This window comes from Meles meles, chromosome Y (genome assembly GCF_922984935.1).
Source record: "Meles meles chromosome Y, mMelMel3.1 paternal haplotype, whole genome shotgun sequence".
In the NCBI taxonomy this organism is placed as follows: domain Eukaryota; kingdom Metazoa; phylum Chordata; class Mammalia; order Carnivora; family Mustelidae; genus Meles; species Meles meles.
In genome coordinates, this window is record NC_060088.1 from 10,467,538 (window position 1) to 10,488,645 (window position 21,108).

Consider the following 21,108-nt stretch of genomic DNA (forward strand, 5'->3'; position numbering starts at 1 on the left):
GAGCTCAGGCACCTCACCTGCCCCTTTCCATGAAGAAGACCGTGTGCGAGCATACACACAGTAACACACATAAACATGGTTGACATCATATTTCTACATTTCAATATTTTTACAGGGGGCCTCAATCGGCCTTGGGTTTCTCCCCAGCACCAGACTTGAGGTGTTCCCTGTTCGAGGGACAAGGCTGATCATTCGGCTCCATCTGAAGGTTCTGGATCTTTCCAGAACAAGTGCAAGGCTTTTGCATATTCATCTCAACATGCTGAAGTTCCCTGGGAGAGACGGATACACAGACACAGACACACATGCACACAGGCACACATGAGGAGGCTGGTGAGTATACTCTATGGGCCATTCACAGGTTTGCTTGAAGGTTTCAAGGCCCTGTCGGGGAACAGAGGTCATTCTCCCCTGCCCCTCTCCCCAGCCCTTGATGGTGACCACCCTACATTTCCTCCACCCACGTAGCAAATATATCTGTGCATGCTGGCCCTTGTTCTCTGGGTGATTGCAGTGGGCACAGGAGGCTGCCCATGGAGATGATTGGGAAAACTGTACCGATGAACACAGAAAAGTAACGGGGTGATGCATGAGCCTTTATATCACGGTACCCAGACATCTCTGCCAAGGGTGGCAAGAGGCACTTAGGTGGGCTCAAAGCTGAGGCGGTGGCTAGGAGACCTGAGGGCAGGAGTTCATGGCTGGGGAATGGCACTTCCCGCAAGGCAGCTGCTGAGCCAACTGCTTCTCCAGCTCTGCTCATTGGTGTTACCTGATCCGCCCGCCTCAAGCTTCCCAGGCTGAACTGGTTTGACACCGCACTCCCTGACTCATGGTGATGCCGTTTGGACACGGGGTCACCACCTCTTGAGTGTTCCTCGAAGCCTCCGTTTCTTCATTTGTGAAGCCCAGCTCCCACGGAGCCCTACGGAGCATTTTCCGCACCCACGTACTGGGAGTCTCACCTGCCCTCCTCTCAGTTCCCTCTGCTGGGGCCTTCTTCCTCACGTAGTACTGCAGGGGATTGGGCCACAGGTCGTCCATGAGGATCTGGCAGGGGAAACGGGGCAGGGCTCAGATGCCCATCCCAGTCCGCTGGGGAACACAGCCGGGTTCATGTGCGCAGTTCGTCACAGGGACCCACCTCAGCTATCCTGCTAGACCCCGCAAAGCTGTGGTCCGAGAACCAGTTGAAGAAGTTAAGGCTGCTGTTGTGGTGTCTGCGCCTATAAGCCTCCCGTTCATAATTCCGGTGCCACTGGATGGGAGTGGAGTGAGACGGCTCGTACCCTGCAGGAAGATGGGTCTGTGAGAAGGCGCTGGATGAGGCATCAGGTTCAATCAACCGTGCCGCCTCCACCTGCTGCCGCCCATCCACGCAGAGGCCCCTTACCAGCAGCCCTGAGGACATACTCCTTCTCAACGACTTCATTGCGGAAGTAGGAGTTCTTGCGAAAGAAGAGCAGGATCTTGCGGCGATCACGGGGAGACTCGAGGTCCTCCACCTGCCGGGCGGCAAAGTGGGGGAGAGGGTTGAAATCTCTGTCCGGCAGACCCTTCCCCTCCTGGCCCTGGGGAGGGGTCACTTCCGTTACCCGCTCCTCTCCCCTCCCGCAGGCCGGCCTCCGTCTCCCAGGCCAGACCTTCAGATCCGTCATGGAGCCAAGTATGCCTTTATCTTGCCCACTGATCATGGCTGACATCTGCGGGTGGTTCACAAACTGCTTTGCGTCAAGGACTCTGCAAGGGCTGGAGATGAGAGAGCTAGAACAACAGGGCCAGCCTGGGTGGCAGGTGGGCCCTGCATCCCCTCTCCTCCCACTGGGACCCACTCCACCTCACAGATTGTGTCAAGGCCCCCTGGGCCCGCGCACGGCCTGTTGCATTAGGCAGTTAGGTAATTCCCTGCTGGGCACTAACACAGAAAGCTGGGAATCGTAGGTGAACATCCCTCCTGCACCATGACCCCCTCCCCGGCACATTGAGGGCAACCTGCAGGCCCCACGAGGGACCCCACCCCACTCTCGTGATCCCCGAGGCATGAGCCAGGCCACCACAACGTGGGCCCCCAGCCACAGGAGTCTTCTGCTCTAGCCGGGCCACATCGGGGGTCCCTCCACAAAGGTATACGAAGGATACGGCCTTGGCCCAGAAGCCAGGGATGCCCCGGATGAGGGCGCTTCGGGGGTCCAGGTGATGCCGTCGCCTCTGACAGAACCTGAGCTTGAGCCCGGAGTAGGCCCTACTGGCGTCCTTGTTCATGGGCTCCAGCTCTGACTGCAGGGCCTCAAGAGCCTGGAGTGGGGGCGGGGGTGGTCCTGGCCGTGCCCCTGGCTGTTCTTCCCCTCCCTGCTTCTCCTGCAGCTCCTGCGCTTCTCCCTCATTCTGGCGCTGCTCCCAGGCCTCTTCCCTCCCGTCTTCGTCCTCCTCCTCCTGCACAGGTACCTCTGCGACCTCATCCTCATCAGCCTCCTCATCCTCCTCCTGCCCCTTCTCTTCCTCAGCCTTTTCAGGCTTCTCCACCTCCTCCACCTGCTCCTCTTCCTCAGTCTTCTCTTCCCCCTCAGGCTCCACCTCCTCCTTCTCAACATCCTCAACCTCCCTCTCCTCGGCCCTGTCAGCCTTGGGCTGCTCAGCTTCTTCGGCTTCCTCCTCAGCCTCCTCCCACTCCTGCTTCTCCTCCTCTTCTGCCACCTCTTTCTCCATCCCAAGCTCGTCTTCCTCCTCCGTCACCTCCTCAGCTTCTCTAGCCTTCTCCTCTGCCTCCTCTTCCTCCTCCTGTGGCTCCCCTCCCTCCTCTGTCCCCTTCTCCTCAGCCTCCTCCTCTGTGGGCTTCACATCCTCAGTCTCCTCCACAGGTTCCTCCTCCTCATTCCCAACTCCCCTTCTTCCTCAGCTTCCTCGCACCCATCTGTCTCCTCAGCCTCCTCTTCCTCCCCATCCTCCTGTCCCTTCTCCTCAGCCTCCTCCTTGGACCCCTCAGCCTCCTCCTCGGACTCGTCAGCCTCCTCCTCAGACTCCTCAGACTCCTCTGGCTCTTCGTCCTCCTCCTCTGTTTCCTCGCCCTCCTCTTCGATGCCGTCGACCTCCTCCTCAGTCTCCTCTCCCTCCTCAGCCTCCCCCTCTTCCTCAGCCTCACTCTCAACCTCCCTAGCCCCGTCATCATCGTCCTCCTCCTCTTCAGACTCCCCGGGGCCCTCCGCCACCTCGACCACCACCAGTTGCCACACCAACATTAGGTCATCCACCACTAGCACAAGCTCCACCACTAGGGTGGCATCCTCTCTCTCCCAACGGCCTTCCTCTTCCTGCCCAGGCTCTGCCGCCATCCCCACGCCTAGGCCCAGCGGCACCTTCGCCTCTCTTCTGGGGGTGGGGTATATGTCTGCGGACAGCCGCGTCCTCATGGACCCCTCCCTCGACTGAGTTGGTCAGGATTTGGGGACAGTCCCGCGTCCCATGTGACCCCAGCGGGGGCAGCTGCTGAGGAACGGAGCAGGAAGGGTGAGCACGCGGCTCCCGCAGGCGGCCAGGCAGCGGAGCTCTGCGGCCCAGCGAAGCGTGGACGTCAGCCGTCTCCTCCCAGAAGCCACCTTCTGGAAGTCTGGGACGCATGCGCACAAGGCCTTGGGGCCAGGAGGCCACGGGGCAGAGGTGGAGGTGGCAGGCATGCGGCCTTGGCGCCAAGGAGGCCTGATCCACGCCCAGGACAATGGCAGGACCCCAGGTCCAACCAGCGGCAAAGCTGTGAGCGTGCCCGCCACAGGCCCCGCCCCTCACCCCCTGCAGGAGCCGGCCAGGGAGGCAGCCACTGCGCCTCCTCCAGGGTGGCCTGGGGTTCTACCTAAGGAGCCCCGGACCCCAGTGCCCACAACCCCTTCCCCCCCATCCCGTGGCCTCCTCTGGCACGCTCTCCACCCGGTGTTTGTAGCCTGTCAATGTGAAACTGTCCCTTGCCCTTCCCCAACGCAATCCTCAAAGGCTGAGGACAACGTAAGCAAGGCGGGAAGCCTGGTCGAGTGTGCGTGGAAATGTCAGCCCAGGCATTGCAGAATAGTGCCCTTGGAGGAGACAGAGGTCGGAAGCTGTCTGCCTGTTTGGGGCATGGGCTTAGGGGGCTGGGGTTCGGCCACAGTTTCCCCCAGGCCACGTCCTTGGCTGCTCAGGTGAAGAGGGACCGAAAGTGCTCAATCCGTCTATCCGCCTGTCCTTTCCCCACGCTCTGCTCTCCCTCTTCCCCTGTCTCGGTGTTTGTCTTCAGGGCACTGTATCTCTGCTCACTCTCTGGCCACAGGGTCTCTGGAAGATACAGGCTTCGGGAACCAAGATGCAGAAGCCTGTCCGGGCACCTCCTTTCCCATGAAATAGAAGCCCTCTTCCTCTCTGTGACTAGCCACTGGTCTCATGACTAGTGAAAGGGTCCCAAGCTGCATTCCCCCCCACCCCGACTCAGACCCACATTAACACACACACACGCAGTGTGTTTGACATGGAGGACAGAGGGAGGCATGCCTTTCATGCACCCAAGGGCATACAGCAAAGTGAATCAGATGTCCCTCCCGTGAATCAATGCCTGGGTGAACCCTGTGTAGAGGGCGGTGGGGCATGCTTTCTGCCGCCAGGTGAGTACAGTGTGCACCCTTTGGAAGGCTGGATGGCAAGAAGCTGAGACTGGCACTCAGGTGACTTGAACACGTATGCACATACCTTCATTTCTAGAGACAGAGCATCTTGTGTTGTGTACTACCAACACCGTGAATGCCATAAGAAGCGGTTCCTGGCTCGTCTGGCCTGCAGAGGAAAACACATCCTCCCTAGCCTCCCCCCTGCAGGCCACCAGGTCAGACTGTGAGCAGAACTTCAGGCTGGGCCATCACATCCCCAGTGCTGGCCCCCGCACGTGGAGAAAGAATCCGCAAAGTGTGGCTTCGGGCCGACAAAGTAGTCTTGGGGCAGTTGGCCAGTGCAAGCCAGTCTCTCCCAACAACACAGGAATGGACGGGTATCTCATACCATGTCTCAGTCATAAAAGGGTCACACATGCTGTGCCCAGGACACAGATGTACGTGTCATATTTGTTCTGGGGGTTCTTCATCCTCTAGGTGTTCCCGGCAGGTCCATACCAATTTTTGAGGCCACAGCATTTTCTGTGCCCTTGCATAGGCCTTTGGCTCTGTCTACTGTATCAGCGGTGAATGCATGGCACTATGCCATGGCTCCACTCCTAGGGTGGCTGGATGAATGCTATCGTGGGGGCAGGGAGATTGACATCCCTCACTTCTCAGTTCCAAATGTGCAGAGTTCATGCCAGCTACATTCTAAGGTGCTAGAAGTATTCAGTACAACCGTGTGCTTACACACCCATATGGCAGATGAACGTTTCTGTGGGTACCCACAGGAGCACATATATGCAGCTGGATGTAACACCACAGGAAGCGGTACACAGGCATGGCCTTCCCCGTACACACACCTGCGTATGGAAGTGAACACTTGGGCAGACCTATTCCGTCCCCGACCGGTCTTGACGTGTTTCCAGCAGAGTGGATTTCATATGCACCCCCACTGCCTTGGACTGTGGTTTCCGTCTGTTCAGCCATCATGTGGATGATCTCCATATCCACTCCCCATCCAGGGAGGCATTCATGCAATGACAGACATCTGTCATTGCCTTTGCTAGGGAAAGAACATGAGAGGGGACACAGGACAAGAGGTGTGCAGCCTGGAATGGAGACATCGTGGGAGGCCTGAGTCTCAAGTGCACCTCCCTTGTCTCTTGTCCCCGTTGCCTCGACTCAGCACACACACATTATGGGTGGTCCATCCCTCTCTTGTGAGGCCCCAGGCATGGAAGTCCAATGCTCTGGGCCCTCCAGTCCTGTAGCAAACATCTGTCTCCTGGAAGCTCTGGCCATTAGGCCCTGAAGCTGGCGGTCTTCTTCAGAAGGTGCTCTACCCTCCTGTGCCACGTATGTGTTTGCCTGAACCTGCCCTGTGTCTTTTGCCATGCTTGGGGATGGGGACCCTGCGGCCCAGGACCTTGGGGAAATGCTGTCTGCATGCTCCATGTAAGGGTCAAACTATAGGGTCTTGATTATCTGCTCCAGGATGGTGGCGAAGAAACAAGAGAGTCTGATATAGCATCTCCTAGGAGAGACCACAGAGACACAGGCAGACAGTGACATATGGATGTGGGCTTTAAGGGTTAGAGAGGATGGTGTTCAGAAGGCCAGAAATAGACACAAACTCACCCCCAGAAAGGGAAATGAAGATGGGGAATGTGAAACCGGGCACTGTCCTCACTGGTGAGGATGGCACTCAGACACTGGCCATACCTGACCTCAACAAGCCTGTAATCCAGAAAGCCCATCAACCCCCATGGATCCAGGGGGAGACCACATCTCCACAATATATGAGCTACTCTAGGTCCCAGGGTCACTGATTCTCCAGGGGTGACCAGGTTAGTGCCATTCACTTGGAACCACAACTGCAACAACAACATTGGACCCTAGTTGTAGTGTCCCAACAGGGTTGACAGTGGCCCCCTGCTCTTCAGATGCTGGGTCCTCCAGGGAGATGCTCACGAGCCACATCCCCTGGTTTGCACCATAAGTTACTTGGAGGAAACCCAATGTCCTTATGATGCAATGAACGGCTTAAGCCATGCTACCTGAGGCATGTGTCCAATCCTAAACACCTCCTTCCAGGGCAGGAAGAACATCCCCCAGTCAAGGCAGCAGGACACCTGTTCATGGGAGACACATAGGAGGTAGTAGCAGCACCATCCAGCCTTTCCTCTCCCCTTTACAGCTCAGCAGGTCCTTTCTGAAAGCCCTGAAGAGTGAGCTGCAGAGGGCTCCAGGGAAAGTGGTTGGCATGAGCACAGCACATTCTAGGGACCTCCGGGTCTGGATCCCAGCTGGCAGACCCACTGCAACCCTCAGTATCCCTGGGACATCACCTCAATCTTGTCAACACGATGAATTCTAGGGACCGGGCTTGGGGGAGCTGTGAGGCTGCCCTCTAGCTTAGGCATCAAGGAGATGAGAACACATGACAATGGCCCAAACAGTCCTCCTTTGGCCCATTGCTCTCCACCACCCTAGCATTCTCCCTGAGGGGCTGTATCGGACTTGAGATGCCCAATGCTGACCAACAGTGGGTGGACCTACTGATGTTCAGGCCTGAACCATGATGCTGGCAGGGTTCCTGAGCTTAAGGCCAAACCTACACATAGCTGTTTTGGCAGCCAGGAGGGAACACGGTTCCCCAGGGAAGTGAGGTCAGGACTCCAAACAGCCTGAGTGTCAGCATAGCACCACAGGGGCCACTGGAAGACTCAGCCAGGATCCATTTATGGGCAACAGAGAGATGTTGTGCACATGTCGCAAGGTTCCAAGCCAAGCTGAGTGCTGGCAGTGTGGAATGTCAAAGAGGCATGAGATCAGGGTGGGCCAGGGCAGGGGAGGTGTGCTCAGGACTGGGGGAAGTGTTGCTTGGAAACCCCTGTTGGCTCAGGGAGCAACAAGCTTGGTGTCCCTCAGTGAGCAGGAAACACGTGCCTTTGGGTCCAGCTCCTCTCCTTTCTATCTTCTCCTTCTGGTACACAGGAGGTGGAGAAGACCGCCCCAAACAGGAGAAGAACAGATTCCAGGATGGCCTTTCTACCGGGAGGAGAGATCCTCGCAGGGCTCTTTCCTCTGAAGAAATGTGCTGCTCGTGGATTCTTTCTTATTCTTTGGTGCCTTTGGCTAATCAGCACAGATGCGGGTACAAGGTTTTAGCCTCTCTGTAACACAGACTGAGACCCCTAGGTTTTCCCACACCGGGGACCATCCGTGCAAGCCACAGAGATGGATGGTGCGCTTGACACAAGCCGGCCAGCTCCCACCCCTCCACCCTTGCCTTGGCCCATGTGCGTTTTGCAGCGAGAGGGGACACAGGACCCTGAGTAACCATGGAATGCACATGAGGTCTGTATGTCAGGAGGTAAATGGCTGTACTCTGCCACTGACCCCTTTCTCCATAGTCAGCAGAACTGGAAATACCGTAGTCCCTCTTGGCTCACCAGGGCCTACCAACACCCTCATACACATGTGAGCCGATCCAAATGCTTGGACACACAACACACACACTCATACATACACACACTGTCGTCTCACACAGGCATGCATGGGAACAAACACACTCATACTTACACATTCTTGTAAACAGACAGAGACATGGAACATGCACACATTTGGTCATTCGAATACACACACATGATACCCACTGATACACATGATCTTTGAGACACACTCATGGAGATGGGCACACACACACAAACACACAAGTACACATGTATTCCCACACCGACAGGCACCACTCACACATATACACACAGATACACATATGTGATAATGCAAACCCACCGAACACCCTACTCAGACACTCACTGATACCAATCTCAGGCATGCACACCAGCCCTCGCCAGACACACAGCTGTGCTTGCAAACACAAACACACAGAAAGCTCTCACACAAGGTCTCCGTCACAGGCATACATATTTCCCACTGCATGAAAAGGCATACACACCTACATTTGAGAACACACCCCCCCAAAACATCCATGACCTCTTGCAGGCAGACATACACAACTAGCCCCGGCCCGTGTGCACGCGTGCACACACACACCCACACACACCCCTCAAGATACAGAAACATATAGAAAATACACTCTCTGCATCATTCAGGATTGCAAACGTAACCATTCACATACACACAGACATGCACTCACACACACACGTACGTGTTCATGCAAACACACCAAACATACTACACACACTCATGCATGCATCGCCATCAGGTATGCAGCCATGTTCTCACAAGCACACGGCTGTTCTTGCAAGCACAAACAAGCATACAATGCACACAATATCTCTGGCACAGCCACACACAGTTGACCAGCGCGTGCACAAGCGCACGCACACACACACACAAATACATGTGTGGGCCTGAGAACACGCACATTCCAAAACACCCACAGTCTTTGACACAGGCATGCACAGCCATCCCCCACACAGATTCATTCACACACACCCCTGAGGATACAAAAACATGTAATAAAAACACATATCTCTCTCGCACAGAATATACACTTAACTGCTCAAACACATCCACCCACCCACACACACAGAAACATGCTCACCAAACCCACAAGCACTCACTACACACCTGAGACATCCGGCTACAGGCATGCATTCTGAGTCCTGCAATAGTACACAGAAGCGCACATGTAAACACAGACCCACAACACACACCAAAGCTCTCCAGCACGACTGCAAACACACAAGGCACTGGAGCAACATACACATACATGTGGCTTATAAAACACAAGACACACAACAAACACAGGGTCTTCCACACAGAGGCATTCACAATTTTCCAGTCACATTCACATACACACACATGACTTCATACACACAGAGAGACCACACACATACACACATTTCCTGACAGAGTTATGCGTGTGTGGCTGTGTGATGCATGCACCTGTATTCATGAAAAGCACACACATGCATACAATACGTACACACACAGACACCAAACTCACGGTGTCCAACATTGAGGCATGCACAGGTGGAAATACACACACACACACACACATCTCTGGATTCACCAAAGATTACTAATGCAGCCCCAACCCTATTGCCATAGTAGGAGTTCTTGCAAAAGAAGAGCAGGATCTTGTGGCAATTGGGGAGACCTGAGTTCTTCCACCTGCTGGGCAGCAAGTGTGGGGGGAGAGTGTTGAAATCTCTGTACAACAGATCCTTTTCTCTCCTGACTTCGAGGAGGAATCTCTTTACCATCTCCTCTCCCATCCCCCAGGCTGGCCTCTGTCTCCCAACAAAGACCTTCAAATCCCTCATGGAGCCAAATATGCCTTCTTCTTGCTCACTGATCATGGCTGACATCTGGGGGTGGTTAACAAACTGCTTTATGTCAAGGACTCTCTGAGGGCTGGAGATGAAAGAGCTAGAACAACAACCTAGCGACCATTAGTTCTGAGCATTCCCTGAATGGGCCTGTACCCGAGACAGCAGTTCTGACAAAGACAGCCAACAGATGCAGGCTCCCTGGACCAATATCACTCATGGTTTTAGTGGCACGGGGGTGAAGAGACAAGTAGGCATGTTGGGCAACCACAGAGACAGTAATGGGGGTGGGTGAGCACCCCCTGAGGGAGGTTGCACTGTTCAGTGGAGTTTGCAGAGGGGAGTCTGTGTGTTCTGGATCACCCAGAGGGGAGTAGACTGAGGCTTCCCTCTGAGGTGGAGGTCTGGGTGCAGTTTGCTGTCCACTAAACCTCGAAAAAGTCAAAAAAAGCCACCAAAGAACAAAAACCTCCAGATAACTAAAGCCTGAAAAATCATTTTCCACAGAGCCCAGCCCCTTGAAAGGGGGCGGGATGGCTCAACCCAAGCAAGACTGACTGAAAAAGAACACAGCAGGCTCCTCCTCCAGAAGACAAGCCAAAAGAATGAGAGGACAACCACCACAGCATCCCCCCATGTAATTGTAAAACCCCAATATCAGGGGAAAACAATATATTAACCTCCTGACATGTCCCTAAAACCTGTATTTTTCATAGATACTTTTTAATTTGATTCTTGTCCTTTTATTTTTTTTAAATTTAACCTACTTACTATTACAACTAGAGGTTTAATACAATGTATTCCGTAATAACTTTTCAACTTGAACTTTTGTTATGTATATACCTGTGTTTCTTTTCCTTTTCTTTTTATATATACATTTAAAGATAAGCTTCAAGGTAATCACTTTTCCTTTTCAAAACTACCCCTATATATAAACCTGTTTTAATTTCCCCTTATCCCTGGAATGCTGAGTCTTTTAACAAAGATAACCGGATACAACCAGGAAGAACCAAAATAACCTTCCTCACCCATATCGAGGGTTTATAACCACCTTCCCATCTTGTTCTTCTGTCAGGGTTTCTGTGTATTTGTTTCTGTTTTTCTACTACATAAATCTTATTCTTGGGTTTCATTTCAGCTGGGTTTTTCTTTTCTTTTTGTTCTTGCCATTTTGTTTGTTTGTGTTTTGTTTATGTAGCTTATAAATATTGCATTTGAGGTCACTTTGACTGGGTTTTCTCTTTTTTTCTCTCTCTCTTTTTTTCCTTTTCCTTTCTTTTTGGTGGTGACTTCTGATTGCTCCAAAATTCCCCAGGGTGCACCTTGCCTGGATAATGGGTGATATAATCTGCTATACATCCACTCACCACCTCTCACCAAAAAGACTAGGATGAGGAATGCCCAACAGAGGAAAAAAGCAAAGACTGTGCCCTCTGCCACAGAACTTTCGGATATGGACATAAACAGTATATCAGAAAGGGAATTCAGTGTAACAGTTAGGCAGGCAATAGCTAGTTTGAAGACCATTAGTGCCTAGATAGAATCTCTAAGGGTAGAAGTGAGGGCTGAGCTGGTAGAATATAAAAATGCTATCAACGAGATCCAATCTAATCTAAATACTCTAACATCTGAGGTAATTGAGGCAGAAGATTGAATCAGCAATCTAGAAGACAAACTGATTGAAAAGAAGCACCAGGAGGATGCATGGGACAAACAGCTTAGAAGCCATGGAAACAGAATTAGGGAAACAAATAATGCCATGAAATGTTCCAAAGTCAGAATTATTGAGATCCCGGAGGAGGTGGAGAAATAGAAAAGACTAGAAGATGTAATTGAACAAATTCCAAATGGAAATTTTCCTAATCTAAGTAATGGAACAAATATTCATGTCCTAGAGGCAGAAAGGACACCCGCTAAGATCGACGACTCTAGAAACACTGCTAGACACTTAGTTGTGAAGTTTATGAATCATAATTTCATATGGGAGATCTTGAGGACAGCTAGGGGGGAAGAGATTCCTTATGTACAGAGCTAGGACCATCAGAATAATGTCAGACCTATCCACAGAAACCTTGCAAGCCAGAAAGGGCTGGCAAGACATATTCAGGGCACTAAATGAGAAGAACAGGCAGCCAGGAATATTTTATCCAATAAGGTTGACATTCAAAATGGGTGGAGAGATAAAGCACTTCCAAGACCACCAAGTTTTTTTTTTTTAATTTGTTTTTATTTGTTTATTTACAGCATAACAGTGTTCACTGTTTTGGCATCACACCCAGTGCTCCATGCAGTACGTGCCCTCCCTATTACCCACCACCTGGTTCCTCAACCTCCCACCCCCCCCCCACCCCTTCAAAACCCTCTGGTTGTTTTTCAGAGTCCACAGTCTCTCATGGTTCATCTCCCCTTCCAGTTTCCCTCAACTCCCTCTCCTCTCCATCTCCCCATGTCCTCCATGTTCTTTGTTATGCTCCACAAATAAGTGAGACCATATGATACTTGACTCTCTCTGCTTGACTTATTTCGCTCAGCATAATCTCTTCCAGTCCCGCCCATGTTGATACAAAATTTGGGTATTCATCCTTTCTGATGGAGGCATAATACTCCATCGTGTATATGGACCACATCTTCCTTATCAATTCCTCCGTTGAAGGACATCTTGGTTCTTTCCACAGTTTGGCGACCGTGGCCATTGCTGTAATAAACATTGGGGTACAGATGGCTCTTCTCTTCACTACATCTGTATCTTTGGGGTAAATGCCCAGTAGTGCAATTGTAGGGTCATAGGGAGGCTCTACTTTTAATTTCTCAAGGAACCTCCACACTTTTCTCCATAGTGGCTGCACCAACTTGCATTCCCACCAACAGTGGAAGGGGGTCCTGTTTCTCCACATCCTCTCCAACACATGTTGTTTCCTGTCTTGCTAATTTTGGCCATTCTAACTGGTGTGAGGTGCTATCTCAATGTGGTTTTAATTTGAATTTCCCTGATGGCTAATGAAGTTGAACATTTTTTCATGTGTCTGATAGCCATTTGTGTGTCTTCATTGGAGAAGTGTCTGTTCATATCTTCTGCCCATTTTTTTGACATGATTATCTGTTTTCTGTGTGTTGAGTTTAAGAAGATCTTTGTGGATTCTGTATATCAATCTTTTGTCTGTCCTGGTCATTTGTGAATGTCTTCTCCCATTCCGTGGGTTGCCTCTTTGTTTTGTTGACTGTTTCCTTGGCTGTGCAGAAGCTTTTGATCTTGATGAAGTCCCAAAAGTTAATTTACACTTTTGTTTCCTTTGCCTTTGGAGATATATCTTGAAAGAAGTTGTTGTGGTTGATATCGAAGAGGTTACTGCCTATGTTATCCTCTAGGATTCTATGGATTCTTGTCTCACATTGAGATGTTTTATCCATTTTGAGTTTATCTTCGTGTACATTGTAAGAGAATGATAGACTTTCATTCTTCTGCATAGAGCTGTCCAGTTTTCCCAACACCATTTATTGAAGAGACCGTCTTTTTTGTTCCTGCTTTGTAGAAGATTATTTGACCATAGAGTTTTGGGTCTGTATCTGGGCTCTCTACTCTGTTCCACTAGTCTATGTGTCTGTTTTTATGCCAGTACCATGCTGTCTTGGTGATCATAGCTTTGTAGTAAACCTTGAAATCAGGAAACTTGATGCCACCAGTTTTATTTTTGTTTTTCAACATTTCCATAATAATTCGGGGTCTTTTCTGATTCCATATAAATTTTAGGAATATTTGCTCCAGCTCTTTGAAAAATACCAGTGGAATTTTGATTGGAATGGCATTAAAAGTATAGATTACTTTGGCAGTATAGACATTTTATTTTATGTTGTTATTTTTTAATAGTATTAAAATTTCTTTTCAGTGTAACAGTATTCATTGTTTTTGCACCACACCCAGCGCTCCATGCAATATGTGCCTTCCCTATCACACACGGCCTTGTTCCCCCAACCTCCCACCCGCCACTCCTTCAAAACCCTCAGGTTGTTTTCAGAGTCCAGAGTCTCACATGGTTCATCTCCCCTTCCAATTTCCCTCAAATAACTTCCCCTATCATTCTCTCCATGTCCTCCATGCTATTTGTTATGCTCTGCAAATAAATGAAACCATATGTTACTTGACTCTCTCTGCTTGACTTATTTCGCTCAGCATAACCTCCTCCAGTCCCGTCCATGTTGCTACAAAAGTTGGGTATTCATCCTTTCTGATGGAGGCATACTACTCCATAGTGTATATGGGCCACATCTTCCTTATCCATTTGTCCATTGAAGGGCATCTTGGTTCTCTCCAAGTTTGGAGACTGTGGCCATTTTTGCTATAAACATTGGAGTACAGATGGCTCTTCTTTTCACTACATATGTATCTTTGGGATAAATGCCCAGTAGTGCAATTGCAGGGTTATAGGGAAGCTCTATTTTTAATCAGCATAGACATTTTAACAATAATTATTCTTCCGATCCAAGGGCATGGAATGGTTTTCCATCTTTTTATGTCTTCTTCAGTTTCTTTCATTACTGTTCTCTAGTTCCTCAATACAGATCCTTTGCCTCTTTGCTTAGATTTATTCCCAGGTATCTTATGGTTCTTGGTGCTATAGTAAATGGAATCGATTCTCTAATTTCCCTTTCTGTATTTTCATTGTTAGTGGATAAGAAAGCCACTGATTTCTGTACATTGACTTTGTATCCTGCCACATTACTGAATTGTTGTATGAGTTCTTGTAGTTTGGGGTGGAGTCTTTGGGTTTTCCATATAAAGAATCATGTCACCTGCAAAGAGAGAGAGTTTGACTTCTTCCTTGCCAATTTGGATACCTTTTATTTTTCTTTGTTGTCTGATTGCCATTGCTAGGACTTCTAATACTATGTTAAACAAGAGTGGTGAGAGTGGGCATCCTTGTCGTGTTCCTGATCTCAATGGGAAGGGTGTCACCTTTTTTCCATTGAGGATTATATTTGCTATGGGTTTTTCATAGATAGATCTTATGAAGTTCAGGAATGTTCCCTCTATCCCTATACTTTGAAGCATTTTAATCAGGAACGGATGCTGGATTTTGTCCAATGCTTTTTCTGCAACAATAGAGAGGACCATGTGCTTTTTCTCTCATCTCTTACTGATTTGTTCTATCACATTGATTGACTTGCGAATGTAGAACCATCCTTGTAATCCAGGGATGAATCCACCTGGTCATGGTGGACAATCATTTTAATGTGCTGTTGGATCGTGTTTGCTGGGATCTTGTTGAGAATCTTAGCATCCATTTTCATAGGTGACATTGGTCTGAAATTCTCCTTTTTGGTCGGGTCTTTGCCTGGTTTGGGGATCAGGGTAATGCTGGCTTCATAAAAAGAGTATGGAAGTTTTCCTTCTGCTTCAATTTTTTTGGAACAGTTTCAGCAGAATTGGTGTTATTTCTTCTTTGAAAGTTCGGTAGAATTCCCCAGGGAATCCGTCAGGTCCTGGGCTCTTGTTTTGGGGGAGGTTTTTGATCACGGCTTCAATGTCATTACTAGACATTGGTCTATTTGGGTTGTCAATTTCTTCCTGGTTCAATTTTGGGAGTTTATAGTTTTACAGGAATGCATCCATTTCATCTAGGTTGCTTAGCTTACTGGCATATAACTGTTGGTAATAATTTCTGATGATTGTTTCTACTTCCTTGGTGTTCGTTGTGATCTTTCCCTTTTCATACATAATTTTATTAATTTGGGCTTTCTCTCTTATTTTTGGACTAGTGTGGCCAATGGTTTATCGATCTTATTGATTCTTTCAAAATACCAGCTTCTAGTTTCATTGATACGTTCTACTGTATCTCTGGTTTCTACCTCATTGATCTCTGCTCTAATCTTGATTATTTCCCTTCTTGCATGTGGAGTTGGTTTGTTTTGTTGTTGATTCTCCAGTTCTTTAAGGTGTAGAGAAAGCTGGTGCATTCTGGATTTTTCAGTTTTTTTTTTTTTTTTTTTTTTTTTTTTGAGGGAGGCTTGGATGGCTATGTATTTCCCCCTTAGAAGTGACTTTGCTGTATCCCTAGGTTTTGAACCGAAGTGTCTTCATTCTCACTGGTTTCCATGAATTGTTTAAGTTCATATTTGATCTCCTGGTTGATCCAAGCTTTCTTTTTTCCGCACTCTTCATCTCTACTTCTTTTTCTTTTCTCTTTTCTCTCATTTGGGTGGGGAACCCTGATTGCACAGAGGCGTTCCAGGGTACACCTTGACTGTACCACAATCAATGCATCCAGCTGCATCCATTCGGTCATCTCTTACCAAAATGACTAGGAGGAGGAATGCTCAACAGAAGAAAAATACAGAGGATGGACCTTCTGCAACAGAGCTAATGGCTATCGACATAGACAATATGTCAGAAAAGGAATTCAGACTAACAACTATCTAGGCAATAGTTAGGTTGGAGGAACCATGAATGACCAAACGTAATTGATTAGGGCAGAACTGAAAGCCACTAGGGATGATGTTCACAATGTTAGGGCAGAACTGAAAGCCACCAGGGATGATGTTCAAAATGCTCTCAATGAATTCCAATCCTATCTAAATTCTCTAAAACCTAGGTTAACTGAGACAGAAGATAGAATTAGTGATCTACAGGAGAAGCAGATATTGAAAAAGGATCAGGAGGAAGCATGGAATAAACAGCTAAGAGCCAGGAAAACAGAATCAGGGAAATAAATGATGCCATGGAATGTTCCAATGTCAGAATTATTGGAATCCCTGAAGGGGAGGAAAAAGAAAGGAATCTAGGAGATATAGTGGAAGAAGTTGTCTATGAAAATTTCCCCAATCTCACAAGATGAAACAACGTTCCTGTACTAGGGGCAGAGCGGTCTCCCCCCAAGGTTTTTGATTCTTGAAAGTCCTCATGACACCTTATAGTTAAAACGAGGAATTATGATTCTAGACAAACCCTCTTAAAAGCAGCTAGGACAAAGAAGCTACTTACATACAGAGGAAAGCCCATTAGAATAATGTCAGACCTGTCCACAGAGACCTGGCAAGCCAGGAAGGGCTGACAAAATATATTCAGAGTACTAAATGAGAATAACATGCAGCCAAGAATACTCTATCCAGCAAGACTGACATTCAAAATGGATGGAGAGATAAAGAGTTTCCAAGACCAGCAAGGCTTAAAAGATTATGCAACCACCAAGGTGACACTGCAGGAAATATTAAGGGGGGTCCGATAAAAGAGAAAAAATCCTAAGAATATCATTGAACAGAAATACAGAAGCAATCTACAGACAGAAAGACTTCAAAGGTAACACAATGTGCATCAAAACCTATCTATCAATAATCACTCTCAATGTGAATGGCTAAAATGCATGCGTAAAACACCACAGGGTTGCAGATTGGACAAAACGACAGGACCCATCCATATGTTGTCTACAAGAGACCCATTTTGAACCTAAGGATACCCCCAGACTGAAAGTGAAGGGATGGAGAAGCATCTTTTATGCCAATGGGCCTCAAAAGAAGGCCGGGGTAGCGATTCTCATATCAGATAAATTAGATTTTAAACTAAAGACTGTAGTCAGAGATACAGAAGGACACTAAGTCATTTTTAATGGGATGATGCACCAAGATGATCTAACAATTGTAAATATCTATGCCCCCAATGTGGGAGCAGCCAATAACATAAGAAAACATTAATCAAGATAAAGAGTCATATTGATATGAATACATTAATAGTAGGAGATCTTAATTCACCTTTCTCAGTAATAGACAGATCATCAAAGCAGAAAGTCAATAAAGAAACAAGAGCATTGAATGAACATTGGACCAGAAGGACCTCATAGACATATACAGAACATTCCACCCTAAAAAACACAGAATACTCATTCGTCTCAAGTTCACATGGAACCTTCTCCAGAAGAGACCACATACTGGGTCACAAAGCAGGACTAAACCAATACCAAAAGACTGACATGATTCCCTGCATATACTCAGATCACAATGCTTTGAAACTCAATCACAAGGAAAAGTTCAGAAGGAACTCAAACACCTGGAAGCTAAAGACCACCTTGCTTAAGAAGGAGATCAAGGATGAACTTAAACAATTCATGGAAACCAATGAGAAAGAAGACACCTCGGTCCAAAACCTATGGGATACAGCAAAGGCGGTTCTAAGGGGGAAATACATAGCCATCCAAGCCTCCCTCAAAAACATTGAAAAAATCCAGAATAAACCAGCTGTCTCTACACCTTAAAGAACTGGAGAATCAACAACAAATCAAACCAACTCCACATGCAAGAAGGGAAATAATCAAGATTAGAGCAGAGATCAATGAGGTAGAAACGAGAGATACAGTAGAATGTATCAATGAAACTAGAAGCTGTTTTTTTGAAAGAATCAATAAGATCGATAAACCATTGGCCACACTAGTCCAAAAATAAGAGAGAAAGCCCAAATTAATAAAATTATGAATGAAAAGGGAGAGATCACAAGGAACACCAAGGAAATAGAAACAATCATCAGAAATTATTACCAACAGTTATATGCCAATAATCTAAGCGACCTAGATGAAATGGATGCATTCCTGGAACTATCAACTCCCAAAATTGAACCAGGAAGAAATTGACAACCCAAATAGACTGATGTCTAGTAATGACATTGAAGCAGTGATCAAAAACCTCCCCCCAAAAAAAAGAGCCCAGGACCTGACGGATTCCCTGGGGAATTCTACCGAACTTTCAAAGAAGAAATAACACCAATTCTCCTGAAACTGTTCCAAAAAATTGAAGCAGAAGGAAACCTTCCAGACTCTTTTTATGAAGCCAGCATTACCCTGATCCCCAAACCAGGCAAAGACCCGACCAAAAGGGTAATTTCAGACCAATATCACTGATGAATATGGATGTTAAGATTCTCAACAAGATCCTAGCAAACAGGATCCAGCAGCACATTAAAAAGATTATCCACCATGACCAGGTGGGATTTATCCGTGGGTTACAAGGTTGGTTCAACATTCACAAATCAATCAATGTGACAGAATGAATCAATAAGAGAAGAGGGAAGAACCACATGGTCCTCTCCATTGATGCAGAAAAAGCATTTGACAAAATCCAGCATCCATTCCAGATGAAAAAGCTTCAAAGTATCAGGATAGAGGGAACATCCCTGAACTTCATAAAATCTGTCTATGAAAGACCCACAGCAAATATCATCCTCAATGGGAAAAAGCTTGCAGCCTTCCCATTGAGATCAGGAACACGACAAGGATGCCCACTCTCACCACTCTTGTTCAACCTAGTATTAGAAGTTCTAGCAACGGCAATCAGACAACAAAGAGAAATAAAAGGTATCCAAATTGGCAAGGAAGAAGTCAAACTCTCTCTCTTCGCAGATGACATGATTCTTTATATGGAAAACCCCAAAGACTCCACCCCCAAACTACTAGAACTCATACAGAAATTCAGTAACGTGGCAGGATACAAAGTCAATGTACAGAAATCAGTGGCTTTCTCATACACTAACAATGAAAATACAGAAAGGGAAATTAGAGAATCGATTCCATTTACTAGAGCACCAAGAACCATAAGATACCTGGGAATAAACCTAATCAAAGAAGTAAAGGACCTGTACTCGAGGAACTACAGAACAATCATGAAAGAAATTGAAGAAGACACAAAAAGATGGAAGACTGTTCCATGCTCTTGGATTGGAAGAATAAACATTGTTGAAATGTCTATACTGCCTAGAGCAATCTATACTTTTCATGCCATTCCAATCAAAATTCACCGGTATTTTTCAAAGAGCTGGAGCAAATAATCCTAAAATTTGTATGGAATCAGAAGAGACCCCGAATTGCTAAGGAAATGTTGAAAAACAAAACCAAAACTGGCGGCATCACGTTACCCGATTTCAAGCTTTACCACAAAGCTGTGATCACCAAGACAGCATGGTACTGGCATAAAAACAGACATATAGAATAGTGGAACAGAGTGGAGAGCCCAGATATGGACCCTCAACTCTATGGTCAAATCATCTTTGACAAAACAGGAAAAAATATACAATGGAAAAAAGACAGTCTCTTCAATAAATGGTGCTGGGAAAACTGGACAGCGATATGTAGAAGAATGAAACTTGACCCTTCCCTTACACCGTACACAAAAATAAACTCGAAATGGATAAAAGACCTCAATGTGAGACAGGAACCTATCAGAATCCTGGAGGAGAACATAGGCAGTAACCTCTTCGATATCAGCCACAGCAACTTCTTTCAAGATAAGTCTCCAAAGGCCAAGGAAACAGAAGCAAAAATGAACTTTTGGGACTTCATCAAGATCAAAAGCTTCTGCACAGCAAAGGAAACAGTCAACAAACCAAAAAGGCAACCCACGGAATGGGAGAAGATATTTGCAAATGACAGTACAGACAAAAGGTTGATATCCAGGATCTATAAAGAACTTCTCAAACTCAACACACACAAAGCAGATAATCATGTCAAAAAATGGGCAGATGATATGAACAGACACTTCTCCAACGAAGACATACAAATGGCTATCAGACACATGGAAAAATTTTCATCATCACTAGCCATCAGGGAGATTCAAATTAAAACCACATTGAGATACCACCTGACACCAGTTAGAACGGCCAAAATTAGCAAGACAGGAAACAACATGTGTTGGAGAGGATGTGGAGAAAGGGGAAGCCTCTTACCCTGTTGGTGGGAATGCAAGTTAGTGCAGCCACTTTGGAGAACAGTGTGGAGATTCCTGAAGAAATTAAGATTAGAGCTTCCCTATGACCCTGCAATTGCACTGCTGGGTATTTACCCCAAAGATACAGATGTAGTGAAAAGAAGGGCCATCTGTACCCTGATGTTTATTGCAGCAATGGCTACGGTCGCCAAACTGTGGAAAGAACCAAGATGCCCTTCAACGGATGAATGGATAAGGAAGATGTGGTACATATACACAATGGAGTATTATGCCTCCATCAGAAAGGGTGAATACCCAACTTTTGTATCTTATGCTTATGCCTAGCGAAATAAGTCAAGCAGAGAGAGTCAAGTATCTTATGGTCTCACTTATTTGTGGAGCATAACAAATAACATGGAGGACATGGGGAGATGGAGAGGAGAGGGAGTTGAGGGAAACTGGAGGGGGAGATGAACCATGAGAGACTATGGACTCTGAAAAACAACCAGAGGGTTTTG

General features: G+C 47.3%; 1 protein-coding gene across 1 annotated transcript; it reads right to left on the reverse strand.

Moving 5' to 3' along the window:
* Positions 1-786: 786 nt before the first annotated feature.
* On the reverse strand, positions 787-3,407 carry LOC123935784 (testis-specific Y-encoded protein 3-like). The gene is made up of 6 exons (XM_045996592.1): positions 2,985-3,407; positions 2,140-2,532; positions 1,644-1,721; positions 1,394-1,505; positions 1,145-1,290; positions 787-1,050 (listed from the first exon to the last, which is right to left on the reverse strand). Exons 1-6 carry the CDS (start codon positions 3,405-3,407, stop codon positions 787-789), a joined length of 1,416 nt encoding a protein of 471 aa, XP_045852548.1.
* Between the last annotated feature and the right edge of the window lie 17,701 nt (positions 3,408-21,108).

Coding starts and splice junctions, on each gene's coding strand:
- LOC123935784 (XM_045996592.1), bottom strand. CDS start 3,407: ATGAGGACGCGGCTGTCCGCAGACATATACCCCACCCCCAGAAGAGAG. Junction 2,533..2,984: donor CTGACGAGTCCGAGGAGGAG/GCTGAGGGGTCC, acceptor GAAGAGGAGCAG/GTGGAGGAGGTGGAGAAGCC. Junction 1,722..2,139: donor CTGGCTTCTGGGCCAAGGCC/GTATCCTTCGTA, acceptor GACGCAAAGCAG/TTTGTGAACCACCCGCAGAT.